Source organism: Erinaceus europaeus, chromosome 3, assembly GCF_950295315.1.
Source record: "Erinaceus europaeus chromosome 3, mEriEur2.1, whole genome shotgun sequence".
Lineage (NCBI taxonomy): Eukaryota > Metazoa > Chordata > Mammalia > Eulipotyphla > Erinaceidae > Erinaceus > Erinaceus europaeus.
Genome location: NC_080164.1, coordinates 121,296,820 through 121,322,492, shown reverse-complemented (window position 1 = coordinate 121,322,492; position 25,673 = coordinate 121,296,820). Strand labels below are relative to the sequence as shown.

The following is a 25,673-nucleotide window of genomic DNA, read 5'->3' as shown; positions in this document are numbered from 1 at the left end:
ATAAGATCACTCAAATCTCATGGAATATTTACCTTTTGTCAAAGCAATATTTACCCTTTTGGAAGTACCAGTATAAGGCAACTCAACACTGAGTGTAACATAAGGCCCTGTTAGCAAAGTCGGATAAGGCAAGGTTTTAAGTAACTGCTCGTTTACACAGATTGTTGTGTCATTAAATTGAAATAATAAGGACAGCATGCTTGTGAGATAGCACAGTAATTATGCAGAAAGTTCTTCAGGTCCATGGTACTAGAGTTCTAGGCCAAATGTCCAGTACTACAAGAAGCCTGAGTTGAGCAGAACTCTGGTAAATAAATAAATAAATAAACAGATAAATAAAATAAAACAACAAAGACACACAAAACATGCCAAACAGAGAATGCTGCTTTGCATGGTTTAACAACGATGCACACTCAGTAGCACTTCTCCATTTTATTTTTTAATTTATTTATTTTACTGTCAGACTAGTAGCTCATTTTCTAAAAATTTTAAGTACGAAGCTTATAAATTTCCACTGCTTCATATACAAAGAAGGTAATTTTCCCTCCCATGTTTGACTGTCAGAAAGTATATTTCACTATTCTAACTTTATTATTTGAAGAGTGAGGTTGTTGGGTTTGGGCCCCAGAGGCTCTCTTATCCAATTTTAGCTCCCTCACCACCACAGGTGCAAAAGGTCGCTTTCCTAATGCTATTTTGGGGAAACTTCTACTGTTGCTCTTTAAGCTATCAATACATCACTGAGAGGTGGGGTAGAGGATGGAATTTGGGGGCTCATGTTTGGAGGGCCTGGGGCAGAGCTCAGGGCTGAGCCCAGGTCACCATGGTAACTAACCACCAAGCACACCTACACCTGTCTCTACATTATTTTCTCTTCCTTAAACCCAATTCCCATTTTTTTTCTAGGTGAGCTGAGATGGAACTGAAATCCTTTGGTTGGTGAGATAACTGAGTTGGAGGATGGCTGGCTTTGGCATGTGTACGACCCAGGGTCCAGGTCCAGGTCCATGGGCCTACTACTGCCCTGGGAGAAGCTTTGATGCTGTAGTATTTCCCTCTCTCTTTATTTTTCTTTTTAAAATTTTATTTATTTTCCCTTTTGTTGCCCTTGTTGTCTTTTTATTGTTGTAGTTATTATTGTTGTCATTATTATTAGATAGGACAGAGAGAAATGGAGAGGAGGGAAAGACACAGAGGGGGAGAGAAAGACACCTGCAGACCTGCTTCACCACCTGTGAAGCGACTCCCCTGCAGGTGGGGAGCCAGGGGCTCAAACCGGGATCCTTACACCGGTCCTTGTGCTTTGCACCATGTGCGCTTAACCAGCTGCGCTACCAGCCTACTCCCCCCCCCCCTTCTATCTAAAGAAGTTGGTTCAGAACAGTGAAGTACTAGTGGCACCAAGACAAAACAAAAAAAATCCCCCTGAATTGAAATCCACATTTGAAAAGCTATAGAGATGCAAACCCACATTTAAGATACTTCTGTCAGAGGGGAATTTGGCTGGGAAGAGAACACCATACCAAATTACTAAAGTATATTCAGAGAAAAATTATTCAGCACAAGTCCCTTACAATACATGTTTTAGTTGACATATCAAAATATCTTACTTAACAAACTGAAAAAGGCTTAAGAGGGTCACCGGAAGTTATAGTTATTAATCCCCTTTTCAAAATGAAACCAAGTGGACAATGTTCCAAAGGTAGGCTCAGAATCAAGCTTTCATAGCTTCAGTCTGTTATCTATGCATTCAGCCATAGCAACCAAATGTTTTCTTTCTTTCTTTTTTTATTATCTATTTATTTATTGGATAGAGATGGCCAGAAATCTAGAGGAAAGGGGGATGTAGAGAGAGAGAGAGAGAGAGAGAGAGAGAGAGGGACAGAGAGACACCTGCAACACTGCTTTACCACTGGCAAAGCCTTCCCCCTACAGGTGGGGACCAGGGGCTCAAACCCAGGTTATCACACATTGTAACATGTGCACTCAACCAGGTGTGCCACCACTTGGCTCCTGCATCCAAATGTTTTTTCATGAAAGAAACTGTGTGGCCCAGGAAGGTAAGATCAAAGAATCAAGTAAATGAACAAGGAACTAGGAAACATTACCGATTTGGGTTCTGGCTTCTGGGAACTCTTTGCTGGGATGCCCCTGTTGTTCTGTAACCTTCTTTCTCTTTCCTGTTTTAGTTCAAATTCAAGCTGGTTCCTGGGGTGATAAGAGACAAAGGGTGAAAACTTAGATTTTTGTACTTAATATTCTCTACATAGTGCCAAGCCACGCTTTTTAAAAATAGCTTAGTATCTGAAGTTTAATGCTTCATTCAGGTAGGGCTAGCAACACAGCTCTCTTGGGTAGTGTGCTGCTGCTCTGACATGTGTGACACTCAGGTTCAAGCTCAGCTTCCATTTAATTGAAGGAAGTTTTGGTGCTGTGGTCTCTTTTCAATAAATAAACTTACCAGATATAGGGGCAACTAAGTTTGAAACTACAAACACAAGAGACCAAGTAACACCAAAATACATACAATGTTTACCCTTAAATTTTTTTTTTTTTTTTTTTTTTGGTGGGAGGCAGCACAGCAGGTTAAGCGCACTGTGGCGTGAAATGCAAGGACTGCCCGACTCCCAAGGCACCTATTACATCTTAATGAATAGCCGTGGTCAAATGAATGACAGTCAGTAGGATTTATTATAACTAAAGAAATACTGGGAGTTGGTAGCACAGCGGGCTAAGTGCATGGGGTGCAAAGCGCAAGGATTGGCGTAAGGGTCCTGGTTGGAGCACCGGGCTCCCCACCTGCAGGGGAGTCGCTTCACAGGTGGTGAAGCAGGTCTGTAGGTGTCTATCTTTCTCTCCCCCTCTCTCCATTTCTCTCTGTCCTATCCAATGATGACAACATCAGTAACAACAATAATAACTACAACAATAAAACAACAAGGGCAACAAAAGGGAATAAATATTAAAAAATTTACAGATGCTTTATGATTATAAAGATTTTATTTATTTATGAGAAAGATAGGAGGAGAAAGAACCAGACATCACTCTGGCACATGTGCTGCCAGGGATCGAACTCGGGACCTCATGCTTGAGAGTCCAAAGCTTTACCACTCTGCTACCTCCTGGACCACGCCTTATTATTTCTTTTAAAGAAATATTTATAAATTTTCAGCAAGATTTAGTATGAAAATACCAAAATTATAGCCCTAGTCCATATTAATTAGTTGCTGTATCTCTCTTTTCTTGTCATCACTGGGAATTCCCAGCTCCAGGCTAACTTTTCCAAATTAAAAAGAAAACAGCACCAAGTTTTCCTTCAGTGCAGGGGTGCATTATTCAAGTGCATTATACATGTGAGCTATCTTGCTGGCTCTAGCTGTTCTCTCCTTATAGGCATACTGTCTGATCCAGTTACACACTCAACCCTCAACCACTAGTGTTTTTAGTAACAAAGCTCTCTTTGTTTGAAGTCAGTGGCTTCAGCACAGAATTGACCTTATTTGAGAGAGAAGATAAGGGAATGGTAAGGGCTTAGAATCACAGAGACAGGATTTTAAATTAGAGTATTGCTACTTATTCACTTAACTGTGACTTTGGATAAATTTACCCCCTCCAGGGAGTCGGGCGTTAGCGCAGTGGGTTAAGTGCACGTGGCGCAAAGCGCAAGGATCGGTGTAAGGATCCCAGATCGAGCCCCTGGCTCCCCACCTGTAGGGGAGTCGCTTCACAGGCGGTGAAGCAGGTCTGCAGGTGTCTATCTTTCTCTTCTCCCCTCTGTCTCCCCCTCCTCTCTCCATTTCTCTCTGTCCTACCTAACAACGACGACATCAACAACAACAACAATAGCTACAACAACAATGAAAAACAAGGGCAACAAAAAGGGAAAAATAAATATAAAACAAACAAAAAAATTTACTCCCTCTAAATTTTAATTTCCCCTCAAAGAGGATACACGGTGATAGGAAAATATTGAGAGAAGTCATGTGAAATCTTACTAAAGTGTGTGGTACACACTAATATTTCAGGAAATATTGTTATTACTTATAATAGGTTGGTCACTGATGCTCATACTCTTTCCTATTTATCTGGTACGTTGGATTCTAATTTTCTAATTCTTTAAAGAGTGTTGGCGAGATTATGGGAATGCTGATGTATGTGAAGCTTTGTGAGTTCTAATCCAGAGAGAGGGCATTTTGCAAAGACAGAACAAAGATGGACTGAAAGTTAGGAGGCCTGTAGTTATCCAGCCTTAGAATTACCCATGACCACCCTGTCAGCTCAGGCTGCCCTCTCTTCACCGCTGCCTGGTGAGTTCCTCCACTTCCAGCTGCAGACTGTTGATCTTGTCTCCGAAGTCCTGCTTGAAGAGCCGATTGTCCAACTCAGCAGACTGGCGGCCTCGCTCAGCCTGGCGCAATCTGGATGTGAGCCACATGAACTTGTGATAAAAACAAAAGCCTTGGTGGGGGAGGGTGGGGGAGACCAAGTTCACAACACAAAATAAAACCCAAAGAAGGAGGCAGAGAGAGACAAAGGGGGACAAATAAATATATTTTAAGGACACAGGGCCAAAAAAAAAAAAGGTGGGAAAAAGATGGAGAAGCAAATTCTAAAGAAAAGCAAGATGAAGGTGAACCAGGCAGAGGAGATCTGATTTTCCATTTTTTTTTTATTCTAGTACTACAGTTTACAGCCATTAGATGATAAACAATAAAACATCACTTTTTTTTTTTTTTAGAAAATTCATATTCAAAGTCAACCTCAGGTACACTGTAATTAAAGTTAAACTCAACTTTAGAAAGTTTATTTTCCTATTACGTTTGGTACTTTGTATTTCTTCTTACACACGTGACTGAACTTGCTAGTGGGATACTACCTGCTTAGATGTGGAGATAGGACATTTTTTCTCAGACTTTACCTAAACCACAAATTATGTTAAGTCATTAGACATTAAACATTAGCCTTTCACACTGACTTTGGGATATTATGTAAGGAGAAACCTTTGTCAAACTTTGGCCACCTACTTCCTTTTCCATTTCTATCAAGTAGTGAATGTGTGACTACGTGGACAAACAACTCAGCACCAGGTTTGTGTAAGATTCCTGACCATATTCTCTGGAAGATTCTGATTAATGACAGATATGTGATAGATCCCATAACTATAAAGAAGCATATTCTAAAGCACCTATACAGAAACATATTTTAAAAGGTGAAATATTTGGGGATATGTATAATGGAATTTGGGAACATGCTACATGTAGTCGCTAATGTATTTTATTTTGCCGTATGAGCACTCCTTCTGAATGCTCCTATAAAAGGCAACTCCTTATCACAAAAGTATGATTAAGCTAGTAAGAGATTTATTCGTATAGGGGCAAAATTATCAACAACTTAATAAGTCTAAAGCTTAAGTTCTTCCATGACACGGGTCATATGCTCTTTGACTTGACGGGTTCAAGCCTTCAAGTGCCTATGAAAACATACATGACGAAATCTATCTCACTCCTCTAATTCTGTTTTTCTCTTTAAGAATGGTGGTAAAGAAGGTCAAGAATGGGAAAGCAAAGGGATTATCTGCTCTCATCTCAGCAGCTGAAATGCTGCAAACCATACCGGAATGAGAAAAGGCTTGTCAAGACTTTTTGAAGGAATGAAGGCTTAGGTGAAACCTACACTCCAAATCAAAAGTCTTTTTTTTTAATCAAAGTTTTTATAGAGTTATTTACAATGTAAAGCCTAGAAAGGGTTGGATCTGTGGTCACTTAGAAAAAAAGAAGCCCTGCTAATTATTGTTTAAGGATGTCTACTGGGAATCTTCATTTTTAGGTTAAATAATAGTAAGCTTGTCATTTTGCTATTTCCTACTGAAATGGTTTTCTTTTTTTTTAAAAAATATATTTATTTATTTATTATTGGATAGATACAGAGAGAAATTGAGAGGGGAAGGGGAGATAGAGAGGGAGAGAGACAGAGAAACACCTGCAGCCCTGCTTCACCACTTGTGAAGCTTTCCCCCTACAGGTTGAAATGGTTTTCTATTAGGCTGTTAGTTTCCCAGAAACTTTAGCAAATCCCTATATAAGCAAAAAGTTACGGTAAATGTTTCCACACAAGGGATGAAAGGCAGGAAATTGTCACTTGTGTCTATAACTTGTCTTTAATCTAAAAGGAAAAGCAGGATAGATTTGAAAAGTGTGTAAGGTTTTAATTTTAATAGGAGAGGACTAATTTTTGTTGAAATTGTTCTCTCTGAGTTACCTAAATGGGAAGAATTGCAGGCAAGTGGCAGAGGTAGAAAATAAATATTAGGAGGGTTTTCTCAAGCTTCCACATTATGTTATCATAGATTACCTAATCACTAACTTTATCTCTACGTACTTTAAAGAAATGTAAGGATGCTGTGTTTTCTTTTTTCTTTTTCTCCAAAGTCACTAAGGCAAGAAATTGCAAGCAATCTTGGTTATTGAGAGTAGAACTGTAGTGAAATATTAAGTGCTTATCCTTGGCTTGGGGAGTAAACCTATATGATGAAAGTGAAAAGAGATTATGGTCTAAGGGACACAGAACTGTTTTAGAAGAGTCCAAGTTCACATGGCAGTCACCTCTAGTTCATTACATTGCAGTGGCAGAAAGGCTTGCTGATGAAAAACAATGCACCTAGAATCTGATATTACCAGGGTCTGGGTTGTAAAGGCATCAATAATATATGTCTGGGTCTCAATTTCCTAGGCTTATTTTTTTAAGTGGTGTGTTTACTGGCTAATTCAAAAGTAATTTCTTAATTATTATTTGGCATTTAGTTAAGACTAATACTAAATTTTCTAACTACAAGAAAAATAAAGAAAAAAAATCAAAATATATTTTATCAAACTTTTTTTCAAAAGCCCAGTATGTTCAAAGTCAATTTTTGGTGACATTTTATAAAGAACTGAAGCTTAAAGGTAATAACTTTCAAATTTCTTCCTTTTACAATTAAACTCTGATGTCAGACTTGTGAGGTGACTAATTGGAAAATGCCTAATGATGTTTGGGAATCAGTTTGTTTGCTGCACTATTTAAGGTCTTTGCCTGTTTCACCAAATCCTTTTCACTAAATTAAAAATAAATAAATAAAAAATGGGGGGAAAAGAGAACAAGAAAATGGATAAACAGAAAAACAAAAATAGTAAGAAAACAAGTCAGAAAGACTTCTAGAGGTAGATACATCATTACTTTAGTTCTGCCAGTTTTAAATGTCAAATTTAAAACCACTGAAAAATAATGTGATACATTCAAAATGCACAAGTTAAAAATATTAAAATTAATTTTTAAAATAATAATCATGCAACTACTTTTAAGTAAGCACAAAAATAACTTTTTAGATAAATTGATTTCTTTTTACACAAAACCAGCCAGACCTGATTATTTCAGGATTATTTAAGTTGTAATTCACATTAAGTTAACATTAATATACAGTGTTGTTTTAGGACCCTCTCTGGTTAAGAATCATCTTAGTAAAAGATATATTCATGTATTTACTAAATGAAAGCCTTGTTTGTTCAAGGCACTGTGACAGAATCAATTAAAAAAAGATTAGTTAAAATAATTAAGAAATTCACTATTTTATTGCAAAACTTATACACATAAGGAATTTAAAAAGATGTACAAAGTGACAAGTGCTATAAGTAGTATAGATTTACCAAGTGAATTCCAATACGCATAGATTGACAGGTTTTTAGCTGAGAAGACATATCAGACAGAGGACACTCTGGGTTAGTGGCAGTTGAGCTTGAATGTAAAAAATGTTTCTAGAGTGGTCCAGGAGGTGGTGCAGTGGATAAAGCACTGGACTCTCAAGCATGAGGTCCTGAGTTCAATCCCCAACAGCACATACATCTGCATGATGTTTGGATCTTTCTCTCTCCTCCATCTTTCTCATTAATAAGTAAACTAAATTAAAATTTTTTTTAAAGTTTCTAGAAAGAGAAGGATAAATATGGGACTATTTCACGGGCAGAACAGAAAGAGGAAGGTAAGTAAAACTTGGGGCTGGGTGGTGGTGCACCTGGTTGAGCACACATGTTACAATGCGCAAGGAAACAGGTTCAAGCCCCCGGCCCCCACCTGTAGGGGAAAGCTTTGCAAGTAGTGAAGCAGTGTTGCAGGTGTCTCCCTGTCTCTCTTCCTCTCTATCACCCCCTCTCTCTAGATTTCTGGCTTTCTCTAAAAAATAAATAAATAAATAAAGATTTTTTTTTAAAAAAAGGAAGTAAAACCTTACTGATTTGGTATATTGTATCAAAGCAAAGGTGTCTGGGGAAGAATTGGGAGAGTGGGAGGTGCTCAGGCCCTAATGCACGATGTTGGACCTAATTTGGGGGTAAGAGCGTTTTGCAGACATCTCTCTTGGTGAGATGAGAAATTGTACCCATCTGCCAACAATAGTACCATAAACCACTCCTCCAAATTACAAAATAAAAAAAATAAAGTAAAAAAATAATAATAAACAGGGAAAAAAACAAAAACAAACAAACAAAAAAGAACAGGGGAGTAGGACGAGGAGGGCATTTAAAAATTTTTTTGTTTGTTTGTTTCTTTTTTTTTTTTTTTTTTTTTGCCTCCAGGGTTATTGCTGGGGCTCAGTGCCTGCACCATGAGTCCTCTGCTCCTGGAGACTACTTTCCCCCTTTTGTTGCCCTTGTTGTTTTTTTAAAATCATTGTTGTGGTTATTATTATTATTATTGTTCTTATTGATGTCATTGTTGCTGGATAGGACAAAGAGAAATGATAGAGAGGAAGACAGAGAGGGGGAAGAAAGGTAGACACCTGCAGACCTGCTTCATCACCAATGAAGCGAGAGGAGGGCCTTTTTAATGTGCCGTTGGAAAATAAATGGATGAGTGGTGTGCGAGGTGGCACAGTGGATAAAGTGTTGGACTCTCAAGCATGAGGTCCTGAGTTCCATCCCTGGCAGCACATTTACCAGAGTGATGTGTCTGGTTCTTTCTCTCTCTCCTCCTTTCTCATTAATAAATAAAATCTTTAAAAAAGAAAAGAAGATAAATGGATGAGAACAATGGCATGTTTGATAGCAGTTGAATTTTGCTCAAGTGCAAGAAGGTGAACTGTAGTGCTGAACATGCCAAGATAGGCTGACAGCATTGTATGACAATAGGTGGTGTGGTTTACTCAATCTTGCATACTCCTCCATTTTTCTGGGAAGTCAAGTTATCAGGCAGAAAATAGTGTTTTTAGGATAAATAGAGAAATAGAAGTATATCACAGTGAGAAAATATGCTTTGGTTAGACTAAATTGTAGGTTCGGCTGAGAATAAGCTGGTCAAAGGAAAAAAAATGCTAGACTGGCCTCCAGATAGAAGTCACAATGGAGACACATCTAAGAATATGAGAAGGAGGTGGCACTGGAAGCAACAGAGCAGGTCAAAAGGATATAGAGACAGAAGAAGATAGGAGAGTAGAGAATAGAATTATTTTTTAAAAAAGAGATTTAGTACCTTTTCAAACTTTAAAAAAATTTATTTATTATTGAATAGAGACAGAGAGAAATTAAGAAAGGAGGGGGTAACAGAGAAAGACACAGAGACACCTATAGACAACTGCAGCCCTGCTTTACCAATTGTGAAGCTTTCCTCCTGTAGGTGGGGACAAGCTGCTTGAAGCTGGGTCCTTGAGCACTGTAATGTGTGTGCTTAACTAGGTGCACCACTGCCTGGCCCCTAGAATTAAATTTTTGTGTTTTTTTTGCCTCGAGGTTATGGTTGGGGTTTGGTGCTGGCACTATGAATCCACTGCTCCTGGTGGCTGTTTTTTCCCCATTTTATAGGATAGGACAGAGAGAAATTGAGAGGGGAGAGGAAAGTAGAGAGGGGAGAGAAATATAGATACTATTTTTGAAGCATTCCTCTTTAGGTAGGGAGCTGAGGGCTCAAACTCGGGTCCTTGCGTTTTCTACTATGTGTGCTTAACCTGGTGCACCACCACCTGACATCCTAGAATTAAATTTTTAAAAGGGGGAGTCGGGCGGTAGCATAGTGGGTTAAGCACAGTTGGCGCAAAGCACAAGGACCGGCATAAGGATCCTGGTTCGAGCCCCGGCTCCCCACCCACAGGGGAGTCGCTTCACAGGCAGTGAAGTAGGTCTGCAGGTGTCTATCTTTCTTTCCTCCTCTCCGTCTTACCCTCCTCTCTTTCTCTCTGTCCTATCCAACAACAACGACACCAATAACAACAATAATAGCTACAACAATAAAAAAATAACAAGGGCAACAAAAAACGGAATAAATAAATATAAAAAATGTTTTAAGGGCCCTCAATACCCTTGTATCACCTGGCACCAAGTATCAAACAACTTTTGTGCTGAAACATTAAAAAAAATAGTAGTTACAGACATATTTAAAAGCCCCTGTAAGTATTGTTCTTCTAACACATGACACTGAAGGGGTTGGGCGGTGGCGCACTGGAATAAGTGCTCATAGGATGAAGTGCAAGGACCTGTGCAAGAATCCTGGTTCGAGCCCCTTGTTCCCCACCTGCAGGGGGGTTGCTTCACAAATGGTGAAGCAGGTCAGCAGTGGTCTCTCCCCCTCTCTGTATACCCCTCCCCTCTAATTTCTCTTTGTCCTATCCAGTAAAAATGGGGAAAAAAACGTTGAATTCGCAGTGCAGGCACTGAGCCACAGTAATAACCCTGGAGACAAAAAACAAGCAAGCAAGCAAGCAAGCAAACAAACAAACAAAAATAAAATGCACACATTTTCCCTCTGTCCTACAACAAGGGCAATAAAAGGGAATAAGTAAATATTAAAAAAAAAAAAAGCCATTGGTCTTTCAAGCATAAGATTCCAAGTTCAATCCCTGAAATACCACATACCAGAGTGATGCTCTGGTATCATCTCTCTCTCTCTTTCTCTTCCACCTTTCATACATTAAAAAAAAAAAAAGAACTATGGGATCTACAAAAAAAAAGTCTATCTTCTTTGCATCTTTATTGCATTTTAAAAAGAAACCTTTGTTAAAAAAAAAGAAAAAATGCACATAGAATGAAGCACATGACACTGAAATGGAATTATGTAGGAGTTGTGCTATCTGAAACAGTCAAGAAGGTAGATGTTTCTTCAAATTGTTTTCAGTGACATCTTAGAAAACAGAATTTAATAGTCTTTCTACTGGTGTTAAATCATTAGAATTTCATATACTTTGCCAAACTCATAGCACATTCTTTTCACCACCAGTACTGACAGTATAATGTGTTTCACCAATGAAACAGCACTTTTACCTTTGCTCAAGCTGTTTAATTGTAGCAGCCATCTGATTGGTCTTCTCTTCCAAGCGACTGTTTAGTTCACTTTTCTGTTTTACTCCTAAGTCTGAACTCTGTTATGGAAAATAATTATATGTGATTTATATAAAATTTAAAATTCTAAAACAAAATACACAAGCCTTTTGAGCCTGAAACAAAAAACAAAAACAAGACAAGTTTTTATGTATTTGTATACCAGTTAATTGCTAAATGAAAAACAAATGAAAAGATGTCTATAATTAATACTGAGCCATAGTGCTTTTATCATAAAAATTAGAATATTCATCAATGTATTATATTCTAGTATAAGCTACTGGGATATACCACTCAGCTGACATGTTAGAATGGAGAACAGAAATTCATTTAAAGGATAAAAAAGGGAAAACAAATAAACAAGCAACAACAACAACAAACCTCGACTCTTTAGGGCAAGGGAGATATCTTAGTGGTAGTACCCAGGACTTGCATATGAGATATCCCCACTTCAGCCCCTAGCACCATCAAGAACCAGAACTAACCCTGTTCCAAAAACAAAAACTTTCTCCCCATACAATTTGGGAAGCAGCCATGGCTTTTCAGAACAGTGACACAGGATCCTACATGGTCTGACTCCTGCAGTGGTTTACTGGCAGTTAACTTCAAAATGAGATGTGACTCTTCCCACTGGAATTTAAAATGTGGTTTTGGAGGTCAACAGAGGGAGAGGGAAGGTCAGGGGCTTTCGGAGAGCCAGTGAGTCTATTCCTCACACTCCCCTCACCTGCAGCTTAAAGGCAAGTTCATGCTTGAGAGCCCTGAGATCATCCAGCTGCTGCCGCAGGGACACCAGGGCATCCTGCTTCTCACACACATCCTTCTCCAGCATCTTCATGGCCAATTCCATCTCCTGTCTCATGCTGATTTGGATTTCTAGTTCTTTCTCAACATCCTGTTGAAAAAGATAAGAAAACTGATTAACTGTGGTCTAGAAGGTGGTGCAACGGATAAAGCCTTGGATTCTCAAGCAGGAGGTCCCACTGTGACACTGCGACAGCAACCCCTGGCAGCACACGTGCCAGAGTGATGTATGGTTCTTTCTCTCTCTTCTCCTAGCTTTCTCATCAATAAATAAATAGACTCTTAGGAGTTGGGCGGTAGTGCAGCGGGTTAAGTGCAGGTGGCTTAAAGCGCAAGGACCGGTGTAAGGATCCCGGTTCAAGCCCCCAGCTCCCCACCTGCAGGGGGTCGCTTCACAGGTGGTGAAGCAGGTCTGCAGGTGTCTATCTTTCTTTCCCCCTCTCTCTCCATTTCTCTGTCTTATTCAACAACAACATCAATAATAATTACAATAATAAAACAAGGGCAACAAAAGGGAATAAATAAATTTAAAAAATGAAAAAATAAATAGAATCTTTAAAAAAATTAACTCTCTTTCATAAGTACAAACCCACAGGAAAAGGTGGAATAAAAGCCTGAATATTCTATAAAAATAGCTACAAATTATCATTAACAGCAACAAAGAACAACTACGATTTTTATAGTATTTTTAAAAAATTTTATTTATTTATTCCCTTTTGTTGCCCTTGTTTTTTTTTCTTTTTAAATATTTATTTATTTACTCCCTTTTGTTGCCCTTGTTTTATTGTTGTAGTCGTTGTTGGAAAGAACAGAGAAATGGAGAGAGGAGGGGAAGGCAGGGAGGAGGAGAGAAAGACACCTGCAGACCTGCTTCACTGCCTGTGAAGGGACTCCCCTGCAGGTGGGGAGCCGGGGGCTCGAACCAGGACCCTTAGGTTGGTCCTTCTTTGTGCCACCTGTGCTTAACCCACTGCACTACCACCCGACTCCCACACTTGTTTTTTTATTGTTGTAGTTATTGTTGTTATTGATGTCATTGTTGTTGGATAGGACAGAGAGAAATGGGGAGAGGTGGGGAAGACAGAAAGGGGGAGAAAAAGACACCTGCAGACCTGCTTCACTGCTTGTGAAGCAACTCCCCTGCAGATGAAGAGCCGGGGGCTCGAACCGGGTTCCTTACGCCGGTCCTTGCGCTTAACCTGTTGTGCTACCGCCCGACTCCCACCAATTAGTATTTTTAAAAAATATTTATTTATTCCCTTTTGTTGCCCTTGTTGCTTTATTGTTGTAGTTATTATTGTTGTTGTTATTAATGTCGTCATTGTTGGATAGGACAGAGAGAAATGGAGAGAGGAGGGGAAGACAGAGGGGGAGAGAAAGACAGACACCTGCAGATCTGCTTCACCGCCTGTGAAGCGACTCCCCTGCAGGTGGGGAGCCGGGGGATCTAACTGGGATCCTTAAGCCAGTCCTTGTGCTTTGCACCACATGCGCTTAACCTGCTGTGCTACCGCCTGACTCCCCCAATTAGAATTTTTATAATAATATCTACTACAAAAAGCCATAGCTTTGAAAAACTTGTTAGGCCAGAGATAGTGCTATTTAACATATATAAAGTATACACTCTGATATTATGACCTATTGTAGAACTCTATTTGCACTGTGACAGTAGCCAGCGCTTATAGCTTTCTTCAGAATGTATTCTGTTGACATATTTCAAAGCCCAAGGAACCCTAATGATCCTCTGGGTCTCTCCAGTGCAACTTAGATCTAAATTACTGAGAATTTGGCTGTCACATGGCTAAGTGTTTACATTCACTTAACATTAAGCCCCTTTTTGTTTTAACCATCATTACTGCAACATTATATGAATGATCAAAGATACAAACAGCCCATGTTCTTCAGCATCCATGCAGCACCCAACACATGCACAAGACCATGCCTCTGTACTTGGCTTCTTGTATTTGTAAAGTTATCTCTTCATGACAAAGGATGGAGAATTTTGTTTAGGAGTTTTATCATTTTAACTGAGGCACTGCTCTGTACATGAAAATAATCAAGACTGCTTCTTAGAATATTTTCCATAAGGAAAGTCCTAGACATAATTTTAAGATTTAATTCACAAGTACACAGAGGGAAAATGATAGATTTTTAAAGGATATTAAAATAACCCTTCTCAAAAAAACCTGGAAATTCTGTCCTACAAACTATTAATTTGTAGAAAATTTTATCAAACAAGTCACACTAGAGCTGATTTTCAGGTTTCTTTCTAGTCTTAAGACACAATAAGAGGGTCCTTTTGTTTGTCTTTTTTGGTTTAATACATTAAGACTTGGATAAAATCTAGTATTAAGCCTTATAATTTTATCTTTATTTTTACTTTATAAAACACCTTAAGACTAGCAATGGATGATACATTTCTTTTTAATTTATGTATAAAAACAAGAATCAATTAAGAAATGACAGCTGAAAGAATACAATTCCAGTGGACAGGAAGGTGACTCAGCAGGTAGAACATAGGACTTGTGGATTCAAGGCCCAGGTTTGATTCCCAGCACCATATATGCTAGAGTGGAATGAAGTACTCTGGTCTTTCACAAAAAATACATGTATTTTTTTGCCTCCAGGGTTATCACTGGGGCTCGGTGCCTGCACTACAAATCCATTCCTCCTGGAGGCCATATTTTCCATTTTGTTGCCCTTGTTGTTGTTACTGTTATTTTTATTATAGCTGTTGTTGTTGTTGTTGGATAGGACCAAGAGAAATCGAGAGAGGAGGGGAAGACAGAGAGGGGGAGAGAAAGATAGACACCTGCAGACCTGCTTTATCACTTCTGAAGTGACCCCCCTCCCTGCAGGTGGGGAGCCAGGGGCTCTAACTGGAATCCTTAAGCCAGTCCTTGTGCTTCATGCCATATGCGCTTAACCCGCTGCACTACCATCCAGGCCCCTACAAAAATTTTTTTTTTAAAAAAGAGTACAATTCTAGGGGGCTAGGCGGTGGCACACCTGGCTAAGTGCATGCACTGCAGTGCACAAGGATCCAGGTTTAAGCTCCTGGTCCCCACCTGTTAGGTGAAAATTTCACAAGTGTTTTACCAGGTCTGAAGCTTTCTCTCTATCTACCCCTCCTCTCTCAATTTCTATCTCTATTCAATAATAAATAAATAAGGAGGCTGGTTGGTAGTGCAGTGGGTAAAGTTCACTTGGCTCGAAGCACAAGAACTGGCTTAAGGATCCGGGTTTGAACTCCCGGCTCCCCACCTGCAGGGGGTTCGCTTCATGGGTGGTGAAGCAGGTCTGCAGGCGTCTATCTTTCTCTCCCCCTCTCTGTCTTCCCTGCCTCTCTCCATTTCTCTCTGTCCTATCCAACAACAGCAATGGCAACAGTAACAATGACAAGGGCAACAAAATGGGAAAAATGGCCTCCAGGATCAGTGGATTCATAGTGCAAGCACCTAGCTGCAGCAATAACCCAGGAGGGAAAAAAAAAAAAGTAAAAAAAAAAAATTTTTTTTAAAGTACAATTCTATATGAATGATTATTTATTTATTTATTTTCCTTTTCGTTGCCCTTGTTGTTTAACATTGTTGTGGTTATTAATGTCGTTGTTGGTGGATTAGGACAGAGAGAAATGGAGAGAGGAGGCGAAGACAGAAAGAAGGAGAGAAAGACAGACACCTGCAGACCTGCTTCACCGCTTGTGAAGCGACTCCCCTGCAGGTGGGGAGCTGGGGGCTCGAACTGGGATCCTTACGCAGGTCCTGGCGATTTGTGCCACGCGCGCTTAACCCGCTGCGCCACCGCCCGACTCCCTATATGAATGGTTTTAACAAGAGAACTGCCCATTTCCTGGAAACAGCAGACTTAGCATGGATGAGGACTGAGATAGGAGTGAAAGTTGTAGAGCTTGGTAGGTTCTATATAGCTTTTTTTTTTTTTTATTAATAAAAATTCTATTAAAAAATTACTAAAATCCTACTGGATATCGAGGTTACTCAGAAAATGAACTGCTTAGAAAGTATTTTTTTAACTGAATTTTTTAAAAAAAAATTAAAAAAATTTTTTTAATTAATGTTTATTCCCTTTTGTTGCCCTTGTTGTTTTATTGTAGTTATTATTGTGGTTGTTACTGATGTCGTAGTTGTTGGACAGGACAGAGAGAAATGGAGAGAGGAGGGGAAGACAGAGAGGGGGAGAGAAAGACAGACACCTACAGACCTGCTTCACCACCTGTGAAACAACTCTCCTGCAGGTGGGGAGCTGGGGGCTCGAACCGGGATCCTTATGCCGGTCCTTGCGCTTTGGCCATATGCGCTTAACCCGTTGTGCTACTGCCCGACTCCCGTTGAGAAAGCATTATAGGCAATATGGGTTTAAGACTGTCAGATAGTTTTAAAGATCTCATAATAATGTTAGAACATACTGCTGATATTCTTGATCTGTAGGATAAAGCCTCCAGCAGGCTGGTTGACTTTTTGAAGTTTTTTTTTCTTTTTTTTTTTAAATTAAGTTTTTATTTATTTTCCTTTTTGTTGCCCTTGTTTAACATTGTTGTGGTTATTAATGTCGTTGTTAGATAGGACAGAGAGAAATGGAGAGAGGAGGGGAAGACTGAGAGAGGGAAAGACAGACACCTGCAGACCTGCTTCACCGCTTGTGAAGCGACTCCCTTGCAGGTGGGGAGCCGGGGGCTCGAACTGGGATCCTTACGCAGGTCCTGGCGATTTGCGCCACGTGCGCTTTACCCGCTGCACGACTCCCTTGAACAGTTTTTAAAAAGATTCATTATTTATTTATAAGAGGAGATGCTGGAGGGAAACAGAGAACCAGACTATCACTCTGGCATCTGAGATACTGGGGATTGAACTCATGACCTTGTTTTGAAGTCCCGAGCTTCAGTCACTGTGTTATATCGCGGGACACCTTTTCATATGTTCTTGAATATTTGAACTTAAACAAAAGTTTACCAGACGTAATTGTGTCTCCTCCTTTAAATGTTTTCTTGCTTCACTTAATGCTTGCCCTTCTGAAGCTCTGTCTTGCTTAGGACCCTTGAAAAGATAGGTAAGAGCACATATTAATGGATTTAATGATTCAATAGAGCTAATAACACTTGCATTATCATTTTCTACTAACACTTGCATTATCATTTACTGTGGGGAAATGGTTACAGTAAGCAGGTATAATAGTAAATGAAAAAGAAAAGGGGGGCAGGGGGAGACTTATTGACATTTTATTTAAAGTGTTAGAATAAGTGACCAAACCAAGTGATAAAAACATTTAAAAAAATCAGTCTCTAAAAACATATACCATTCACTATAAAGTATGAATTGGGTCAAAAGTTTTGATCCAAATGGCAATATATTCCTTTCTCCAGAGATCTAGAATCTGGATTCTCTAGTCATTTAGAGAGACCATAGCTAAAAATGAACCAGTCATTGGGAAACTCAATTTGAGCAGTGACATTTGTTTTTACAAAGTTCATGTGCTACAATCAAACTTGTCACTAACAAAAGAATACTTTAGTCCCACTCTGAGACTAGTTATTTATTTGTTAGGAATAGTATTAGTGACTGGATATTTGGACTCCTGGGTCACAGTAAAAAAAGCATGAATATAAAAGGAGAGGAAACCTTCCCAGGGATAGCAGTGTCAAGTGAGAGATGACAGTGAAGTCATAAATGGTAGAAAAAAAAAAAAGTCTTCCATAAAAAATCTGGGAATATTTAAGCATAAGTGCTAGAAGTTTTTCAATTCGAACAGTCCTTTATAGTGGGCATCATTACAATTTGGTACAGCATTGACAATGTTGATAATTATGACCTTCAATTGTCATTAGGTATGTTTTAAATTATGCCTTCAGAGGCCAGGGGTGGCACACCTGGTTAAATGCTCACATTACAGTGCACAAGGACCCAGGTTCAAGCCCCCGGTCCCCATCTGCAAGCGGAGAGCTTCACAAATGGTGAAGCAGGGATGTAGGTGTCTCTCATCTAATAAGAAGTAAATAAAAATATTTAAAAAAGAAACAAGGGACTTAAGTTATGCCCTCTAGTTAAGAAGATTTGGAATTGTGTAACAGAATGTTTGCAAAAAATCTAATTAGGGGAGTCGGGCTGTAGCGCAGCAGGTTAAGCGCAGGTGGCGCAAAGCACAAGGACCGGCATAAGGATCCCGGTTCGAACCCCGGCTCCCCACTTGCAGGGGAGTCGCTTCACAGGCGGTGAAGCAGGTCTGCAGGTGTCTATCTTTCTCTCCTCCTCTCTGTCTTCCCCTCCTCTCTCCATTTCTCTCTGTCCTATCCAACAACGACAACAACAATAATAACTACAACAATAAAACAACAAGGGCATCAAAAGGGAATAAATAAATAAAATAAATATTTTTTAAAAATCTAATTAGACTGATATTCAAACTTTGGTACTTTAAGGGACAAAATACTTAGATAATTAATTAAAAAAAAAAACCAGTAACATGGTCTAAAAATAATGGTATATTTAACACAATGAATATGTATGTCTATTAACATAGTACAAATCATTAGTATGTAAGAACATGAAACAGAATTAGATCTTTCTTGAAGTCTCTAAACAGACTTCAGTCTGGGGAAGGGACATCCATCACTCTTCCATAACCTTTATGAGTTACTAGTCACTCAATTCTGTGGAGTCTTAGTAGAAAGAGTGTTCTTGGGAAAGGCAAATACTTTAGAGGTTAAGATTCCCCCATGACTATAATGCTTCCTAGGAGCAGACTTTAAATCCACTGGGATTAACCTTGCGATTGGATTCCAGTATGTAGGAGCTTTCTTCTTTTACTCGTTCCATTTCTTCTTGCAAGGTAATAATCCTGTTGTTTGCAACTGCAAGCTGTTGATAAAATAAAAAGAAAACAACTTTTTAAAAGTATATATTTATTTTCCCTTTTGTTGCCCTTATTGTTTTATTGTTGTGATTATTATTGTTGTTATTGATGTGGTTGTTGTTGGATAGGACAGAGAGAAATGGACAGAGGGGAAGACAGAGGGGGAGAGAAAGACATCTGCAGACCTGCTTCACCGCCTGTGAAGCGACTCCCCTGCAGATGGGGAGTTGGGGGCTCGAACCTGGGATCCTTACGCCTGAGCCACGTGCACTTTACCTGCTGTGCTACCCACCAACTTTTGAAAACAACTTACTTTTATTAACACAGGATGATTCAGTGGTAGAACCACATTTCACATGCATGAGATATTGAGGTTTGATCTCCAGAACAAAAGCAAAATCTCATAAAAACTATCTGGCTCACCACACGCACACACACAAAACCCCCTACAAAAGAATGTGCTCTTAAATGACGGTTAGCTAGAACATGTATTCTTTAAATGTTTAATAAAGAGGCCACCTCTTTGAAAGGGTACTATTATTAGCACTATGTTGTATGGAAAAATAAAATGGAAGTTCTTTCCTTCTCCGCATACATTGAGCTCAATGCTCCTTACTCCCTAATGTGAAGATAGGAAAGTCAAATAGAGAAAAAAACAGAGAGGGGTTCTGTCTTCTGGGTTAGATATTCCATTCTCAGTTTCTCTTCATTAGCACTGAGTACAGGCTCTGCTTGGCTTTGTTCTAATGTTGTCAGAACAAAGCCAGGGTTCCAGCATGCTTTTGAGACCTGGAAGTCTCCTTCTCTAGAAGTAATTCTGGGCAAGAGGACCTACTCTCGAAATTCCTCAGACAGGTTCTGCTGTCTTAGAAAAATCAGAGAAAGTGTAAGGAGATTATGGCTGTAGATCCAGTAGGTTTTCTTTTTATTTATTTTAATTTTACTTAATTTTTTTGCCTCCACGGTTATTACTGGGGGTCAGTGCCTGCACTACGAATCCACTGCTCCTGGAGGCTATTTTATCAATTTTTGTTGCCCTTGTTGTTATTATTGTTGCTATTGTTGGATAGGATAGAGAGAAATGGAGAGAGGAGGGGAAGAAAGAGAGGAGGAGAGAAAGATAAGACACCTGCAGACCTGCTTCAGCACTTGTGAAGCGACCCCCCGCTGCAGATGGGGAGCCGGGGGCTCGAACTGGGATCCTTAAGCTGGTCCTTGCACTTGGTGCCATGTGCACTTAACTCTCTGTGCTGCTGCCCAGACCTGACCCAGTAGGTTTTCTAATGCTGCTATTTTACTTACAAAGTGGATGTATATGTCTCCTTATCTGCTTAATTTTTCTGATTTTGTCATATCAGTTCAGAGTTCAAGAGGAGGAAAGAAATCTATTAGTTTACTGGTTCTTTTAAATTCAAAATATGTGGAGCCTGAAAGATATTTGTTCATTTGGGGAGCTACCTGCTTTGCCCAACACATAACCCAGGTTTTAGTCTGGCCCCCACTGCACTGGGGGAAGCTTTGGTGCTGTTTATTTCTCTCTCTACTTGCCTTTCTATCTCAGTCACTATCTGGAAATGCTGGCCCAGAGGAGTGAAGCTCTACCAACAGTAACTACGGCATACCTAGTTAACTTAATCTGTGCTCATTATAAAGCCTGCAATATAGTGCCTAGCATTCATTAAGAAAGTACAAAGTTCTGGCGGCCAGGCAGTAGCGCAGTGGGTTAAGCACAGGTGGCATGAGCGAAAGGACCGGTGTAAGGATCCTGGTTCAAGCCCCTGACTCCCCACCTGCAGGGGAGTTGCGGTGGTATATATATATAATGGAATACTACGCAGCTATTAAGAACAATGAACCCACCTTCTCTGACCTATCTTGGGTGGAGCTAGAAGGAATTATGTTAAGTGAGCTAAGTCAAAAAGATAAAGATAAGTATGGGATGATACCACTCACCAACAGAAGTTGAGAAAGAATAACAGAAAGGGAAACTCAAAGCAGGATTTGACTGAATTTGGAGTAGGGCACCAAAGTAAAAACCCTGGGTTGAGGATGAAGGTGGATATTCAGCTTCACTGGGTGGAGGGGGAAGGGAAGGGGAGGGGGGATGGGATGGGACACAGTCTTTTGGTGGTGGGAATGGTGTTTATGTACACTCCTATCAATTTGTAGTCATATAAATCACTATTTAATTAATATGAGAAGGGAAAAATTGATTGAATGTCTCAAACTTTTTAAATCACAGACTGAGTCTTTTTAATACATAGGCTGAGTCTTTGATATGTCAACTCTCTTAAAAGCTTAGACCTCGTGCCTGAGCCTCCAAAGTCCCAAGTTGAATCCCCTGCACCACCATAAGCTAGAGCTGAGCAGTGCTCTGGTAAAAAAAAGAAAAAAAATTTAGACCAGGGAGAACAAAAGCAACCGGTGGCACAGCTATGTACAAATAATGTCAAAGGACATAAATTATGGTGATGTTGTGTATGATATAGCAAATCCTAACAAAGGGATATTTCAAAGTTAACACAATTGCCAAATAGTTATAGCAATAACTATCTATTGTCTTCTTAAACCGTAAGAGAGGAGGAACCTGCCGCGTCCTCTATAGAGCCTATATTTCCCCTAGTCCTGGAACCTCTAGGGTGGGGCTCACTTTCCTGCATGCTTCTCTCAATTCATACCAAATGATATTGGATCCGCTGATCCCGACCTAATCAACACAATGAGTACCACCTCAGCATGCTTCACTTCACACTGTGTCCAGAGACGTCAGGCATGGAATGTCAACTCTTCACCCTCATTACTCAGGTGAGACTTTTCCTTTCATAGTATTCTCTAATTCCATTACAGGTGGTTCACTTCCTAACAAAGTCCCAAAACCTAGATATAGACCAGATGCCATAAGATAGAGCATATGGGGAGTCAGGTGGTAGCACAGTGGCTTAAGCACACGTGGCGCAAAGCGCAAGGACCTGCAGAAGGATCCTGGTTTGAGACCCTGGTTCCTCACCTGTAGGGGAGTCGCTTCACAAGCAGTGAAGTAGGTCTGCAGGCATCTGTCTTTTCTCTCCTCTCTATCTTCCCGCCCTCTCTCCATTTCTCTCTGTCCTATCCAACTATGAAGACAATAATAATAATCACAACAATAAAGCAACAAGGGCAACAAAAGGGAATAAATAAATACATTTAAAAAAATAGATCATGTGTTTACATGTATCCATAAATTAGGGCAAAATATATACCTGAAAGCACAATAATCTGTAGTGAATCAGTATCAAGTTCATAATGAAATAGTGTCTACTTAGACTTAGATACCCTCCTCACCTACTTCCTATAACAATTGTCTCACTCACTCCAAAGCTAACCTCATCAAAGCAAGGACTGCAAAAGCTGAATAAGGGCAAGAGACTGGCATACTTTAACGATGACTCTCTAGTCACTATTAGGCCACCCCATCAGCTGGGGCCCTAATCAGGGAATCCTGAGATTCTCAAACAGACATAATGGGCCTAGACCTCAAATCCCTCTCTCCATTGTTACTGGTCATTTCTATCAGGAACAACAAAATAGACCCCTTTGTGGGCTCCCATAGGACCTTGCCCTCAACTTGGATCAACAATGGTAGAGAAGGTTCCACCTTCCAAAGGGAGGCTGGACAATATACTACACCTGAGGAAGATGGGTCCTGATATTAGGGCAGCTTGGAACGTTCCTACTTATGACCACAGAATGTGAGCTCAGATCTACAGGGATGCAGAGGTCACATAGGCTCCTAAGCTGAATATGGGCCCCAGATCACATCAAATCGATGGGGTTTACAGTCAACAATATTTATACCCCTTTCCCATATTTGGGAGCCACTCTCTTCCCTGATCCAGCTTTCTGGTCCTTCTGCCAGCCATGACATCATCTCCCCAGAAAATAGGATCTACCTGAATATCAGATTTCAGGCTCAGGCAAAAACAAACACCAAACTGGTATAGGTACAGGCCCTTTGGAATATAACTAAAATATGCCTACTAGCTATCTATAAAATGGAGACCCCCCCCCCCAACTCTTCATCTGCACTATTCCAGCCTTTAGGTCCACGATTGGTCAACAATTTGGTTTGCTTGTATGTTAACTCTCTTTTCAACTTCCAGGTTCCAGATGCTAGCATGATGCCAACCAGACTTCCCTGGACAGACACCCCACCAATGTGTGCTGGAGCTCTGTTTCCTCAGATCCCTGCCCCACCAGGGAAAGAGAGAGACAGCCTGGGAGTATGGATCAACCTGTCAATGCTCATGTTCAGCATGGAAGCAATTATAGAAGCCAGACCTTCAGCCTTCTGCATCCCACAATGACCTTGGGTCCATACTCCCAGAGGGATAAAGAATAGGAAGGCTATCAGGGGAGGGGATGGGATATGGAGTTCTGGTGATGTGAATTGTGTGGAGTTGTACCCCTCTTATCCTATGGTTTAATCAATGTTTCCTTTTTATAAATAAAAAATTTAATTAAAAAGAAAAAAAAGAATATAGAGAATTGAACACATGAACTTGCAACAAACAAACAAAGAAATAAACTGCCTCTAAGACTTTGTGAGAACTATGGTGGTTATTGTTGGGAGGAGGGTGGGGGGACAGAACGTTGATGCTCGGTATGGTGTGAAACTACACCTTGTAATCTTACAGTCCTGTAAACCACTATTAATCACAAATGGAAAAAAAAAAACTGGCTTAGGGGCAACAAAAAAGAGAAAGAAAGAGAGAAGAGAGAGAGGAAGGGTGACAAAAACACCAGTTTCCTTCAATGAAGGGGGGACCAGGGCTGAACCTGGCTCACACATACGGTACAAAAGTACACTATCCAAGTGAGTTATTTTGCTGACCCAGTAAAGAACACTTCTTTTCTTTTTTAGTTTTTTGCCTCCAGGGTTATTGCTGGGGCTCAGTGTTTGAACTATGAATCTACTGCTCCTGGAGGCCTTCCCCCCCCCAATACTGTTGCCCTTTTTGTTGCAGTTATTGTTGTTATTGATGTCGTTGTTGTTGGATAGGACAAAGAGAAATGGAGAGAGGAGGGGAAGACAGAGAGGGGAAGAGAAAGACAGAACCTGCAGACTTGCTTCACCACTTATGAAGCGACCTCCCCCGTGTAGGTAGGGAGCCGGAGGCAGTAGAACATTTCTGTATAAAATATTTTTTACTGGTACATGCAAAAAAAGAAGTCCAAAAAACTAAGAAGGAAGATGCTTTTATGACAATAAAAATGTTTGTTCTGGAAAAAACTGATTAAGCTGTATCTTAGTGTTTAACTTGGTCTTATTTAAACCAAATTTATTTCATTTGTATGTAACTGGATAATTATAATTCAAAAGAGAAGGTAAAGAAAATCTTTACTATTTAGAAATTTATATTTAAGATTTAAAAAAAAAATCAACAGTTCCAATACAACTGAAGAAGAGATATATAGCTTTGCCTTTGGCAGACATAAAAAATCCATATTAATCAGTAAAACATGAAGATATATATCAATGTATATAAACCAATGTTCACATTCTTGACTAATCTTTAGAGAAACTACAAGGGCAAAAGGGGAAGTGTATACATTATTACCTGCCAGTGAGAGTCTCTTTCAGAGGTCAAGTACTTGCTCCGAAAGTTCATGGCATTTAAACAGGGATCACTTATGTATTTTGATCAGTGCTTTTATGTTATCTACTTTACCAGCCCAAGAGGAAAATAAGATCTGTGCAAGTAAAGAACTTGCCAATCTGATACACAGAAATCAGTGCCTGACATGTAAAAATCTTTGTCAAGCTCCAGAAGTAGTCCCCAAAACATTTAATAATTGATAAATATCATGCTATACACTAAACATTAACTCTTGACTATATCAGACAAAATAGTCACCCATTAGAAAGCCAGACATTTAATCAGCCCAGTTTCTATGCCTACAGCATCTAACTGAGACCCAAAATAAGCCAGCGAGTCATTCTTAGACACAAGGAGTTGTGAATGTGCTATACCAGGTAGTATCTGAAAAATCACCTTCTTTATTTTTCAAAGTTCCTTGAAAGTTATTGAATAGTTCACTAATGCACATCATTAAATTCTATGTCAACCAAAAACTTTCTAAAACACTTACTTCCTCTGTCAGTTTAGTGTTGGATTTCTCTAATGCATCCACTTTTGCTTGAAGGTTGTTTACAGTAGCACTATAAAGAGAAGGAAAACACAGTAGTCTCTTTAGAAATGGAATAATATCTTGTAGTTCCCTTCACATGGCACAAGACCTCTCATACAAGGGGTTATGTTTTTTAAATATTTATTTATTTATTCCCTTTTGTTGCCCTTTTTTATTGTTGTAGTTATTATTGTTGTTGTCATCGTTGTTGGATAGGTCAGAGAGAAATGGAGAGAGATGGGGAAGACAGAGAGGGGGAGAGAAAGAGACACCTGCAGACCTGCTTCACTGCTTGTGAAGCGACTCCCCTGCAGGTAGGGAGCCAGGGGCTCAAACCAGGATCCTTATGCCCAGTCCTTGCGCTTTGCGACACCTGCGCTTAACCCACTGTGCTACCGCCTGACTCCCCAAGGGGCTATGTTTTAACTGCTACATCCTTGGAACTGAACTTTGTATTTAGTAAGTATTTACTGAAGCAAGGACTCCTCTACATGATCTGAC

General features: G+C 39.8%; 1 protein-coding gene across 14 annotated transcripts in view; it reads right to left on the bottom strand.

Annotated features, from left to right (window-relative positions):
- RUFY3 (RUN and FYVE domain containing 3) overlaps positions 1 to 25,673 on the bottom strand; it is a 103,804-nt gene that overhangs the window by 12,824 nt on the left and 65,307 nt on the right. For 7 of the 14 annotated variants that reach the window (XR_009548997.1, XR_009548998.1, XM_060187825.1 and 4 more), the window contains 7 exons: positions 25,134 to 25,203; positions 18,917 to 19,009; positions 17,108 to 17,191; positions 12,061 to 12,228; positions 11,277 to 11,374; positions 4,299 to 4,418; positions 2,109 to 2,208 (listed from right to left, as the gene is read on the bottom strand). Coding sequence is in view for 12 of the 14 variants with exons in the window: in XM_060187825.1 (XP_060043808.1) it covers positions 2,109 to 2,208; positions 4,299 to 4,418; positions 11,277 to 11,374; positions 12,061 to 12,228; positions 17,108 to 17,191; positions 18,917 to 19,009; positions 25,134 to 25,203 (733 nt within the window). In the remaining 2 variants the exon portion in view is untranslated. Of the gene's footprint in view, positions 1 to 2,108; positions 2,209 to 4,259; positions 4,439 to 4,655; positions 7,091 to 11,276; positions 11,375 to 12,060; positions 12,229 to 17,107; positions 17,192 to 18,916; positions 19,010 to 25,133; positions 25,204 to 25,673 lie in introns of those variants that run through there. The other 7 variants (XM_007523535.3, XM_060187833.1, XM_060187834.1 and 4 more) reach the window with 5 other exon arrangements.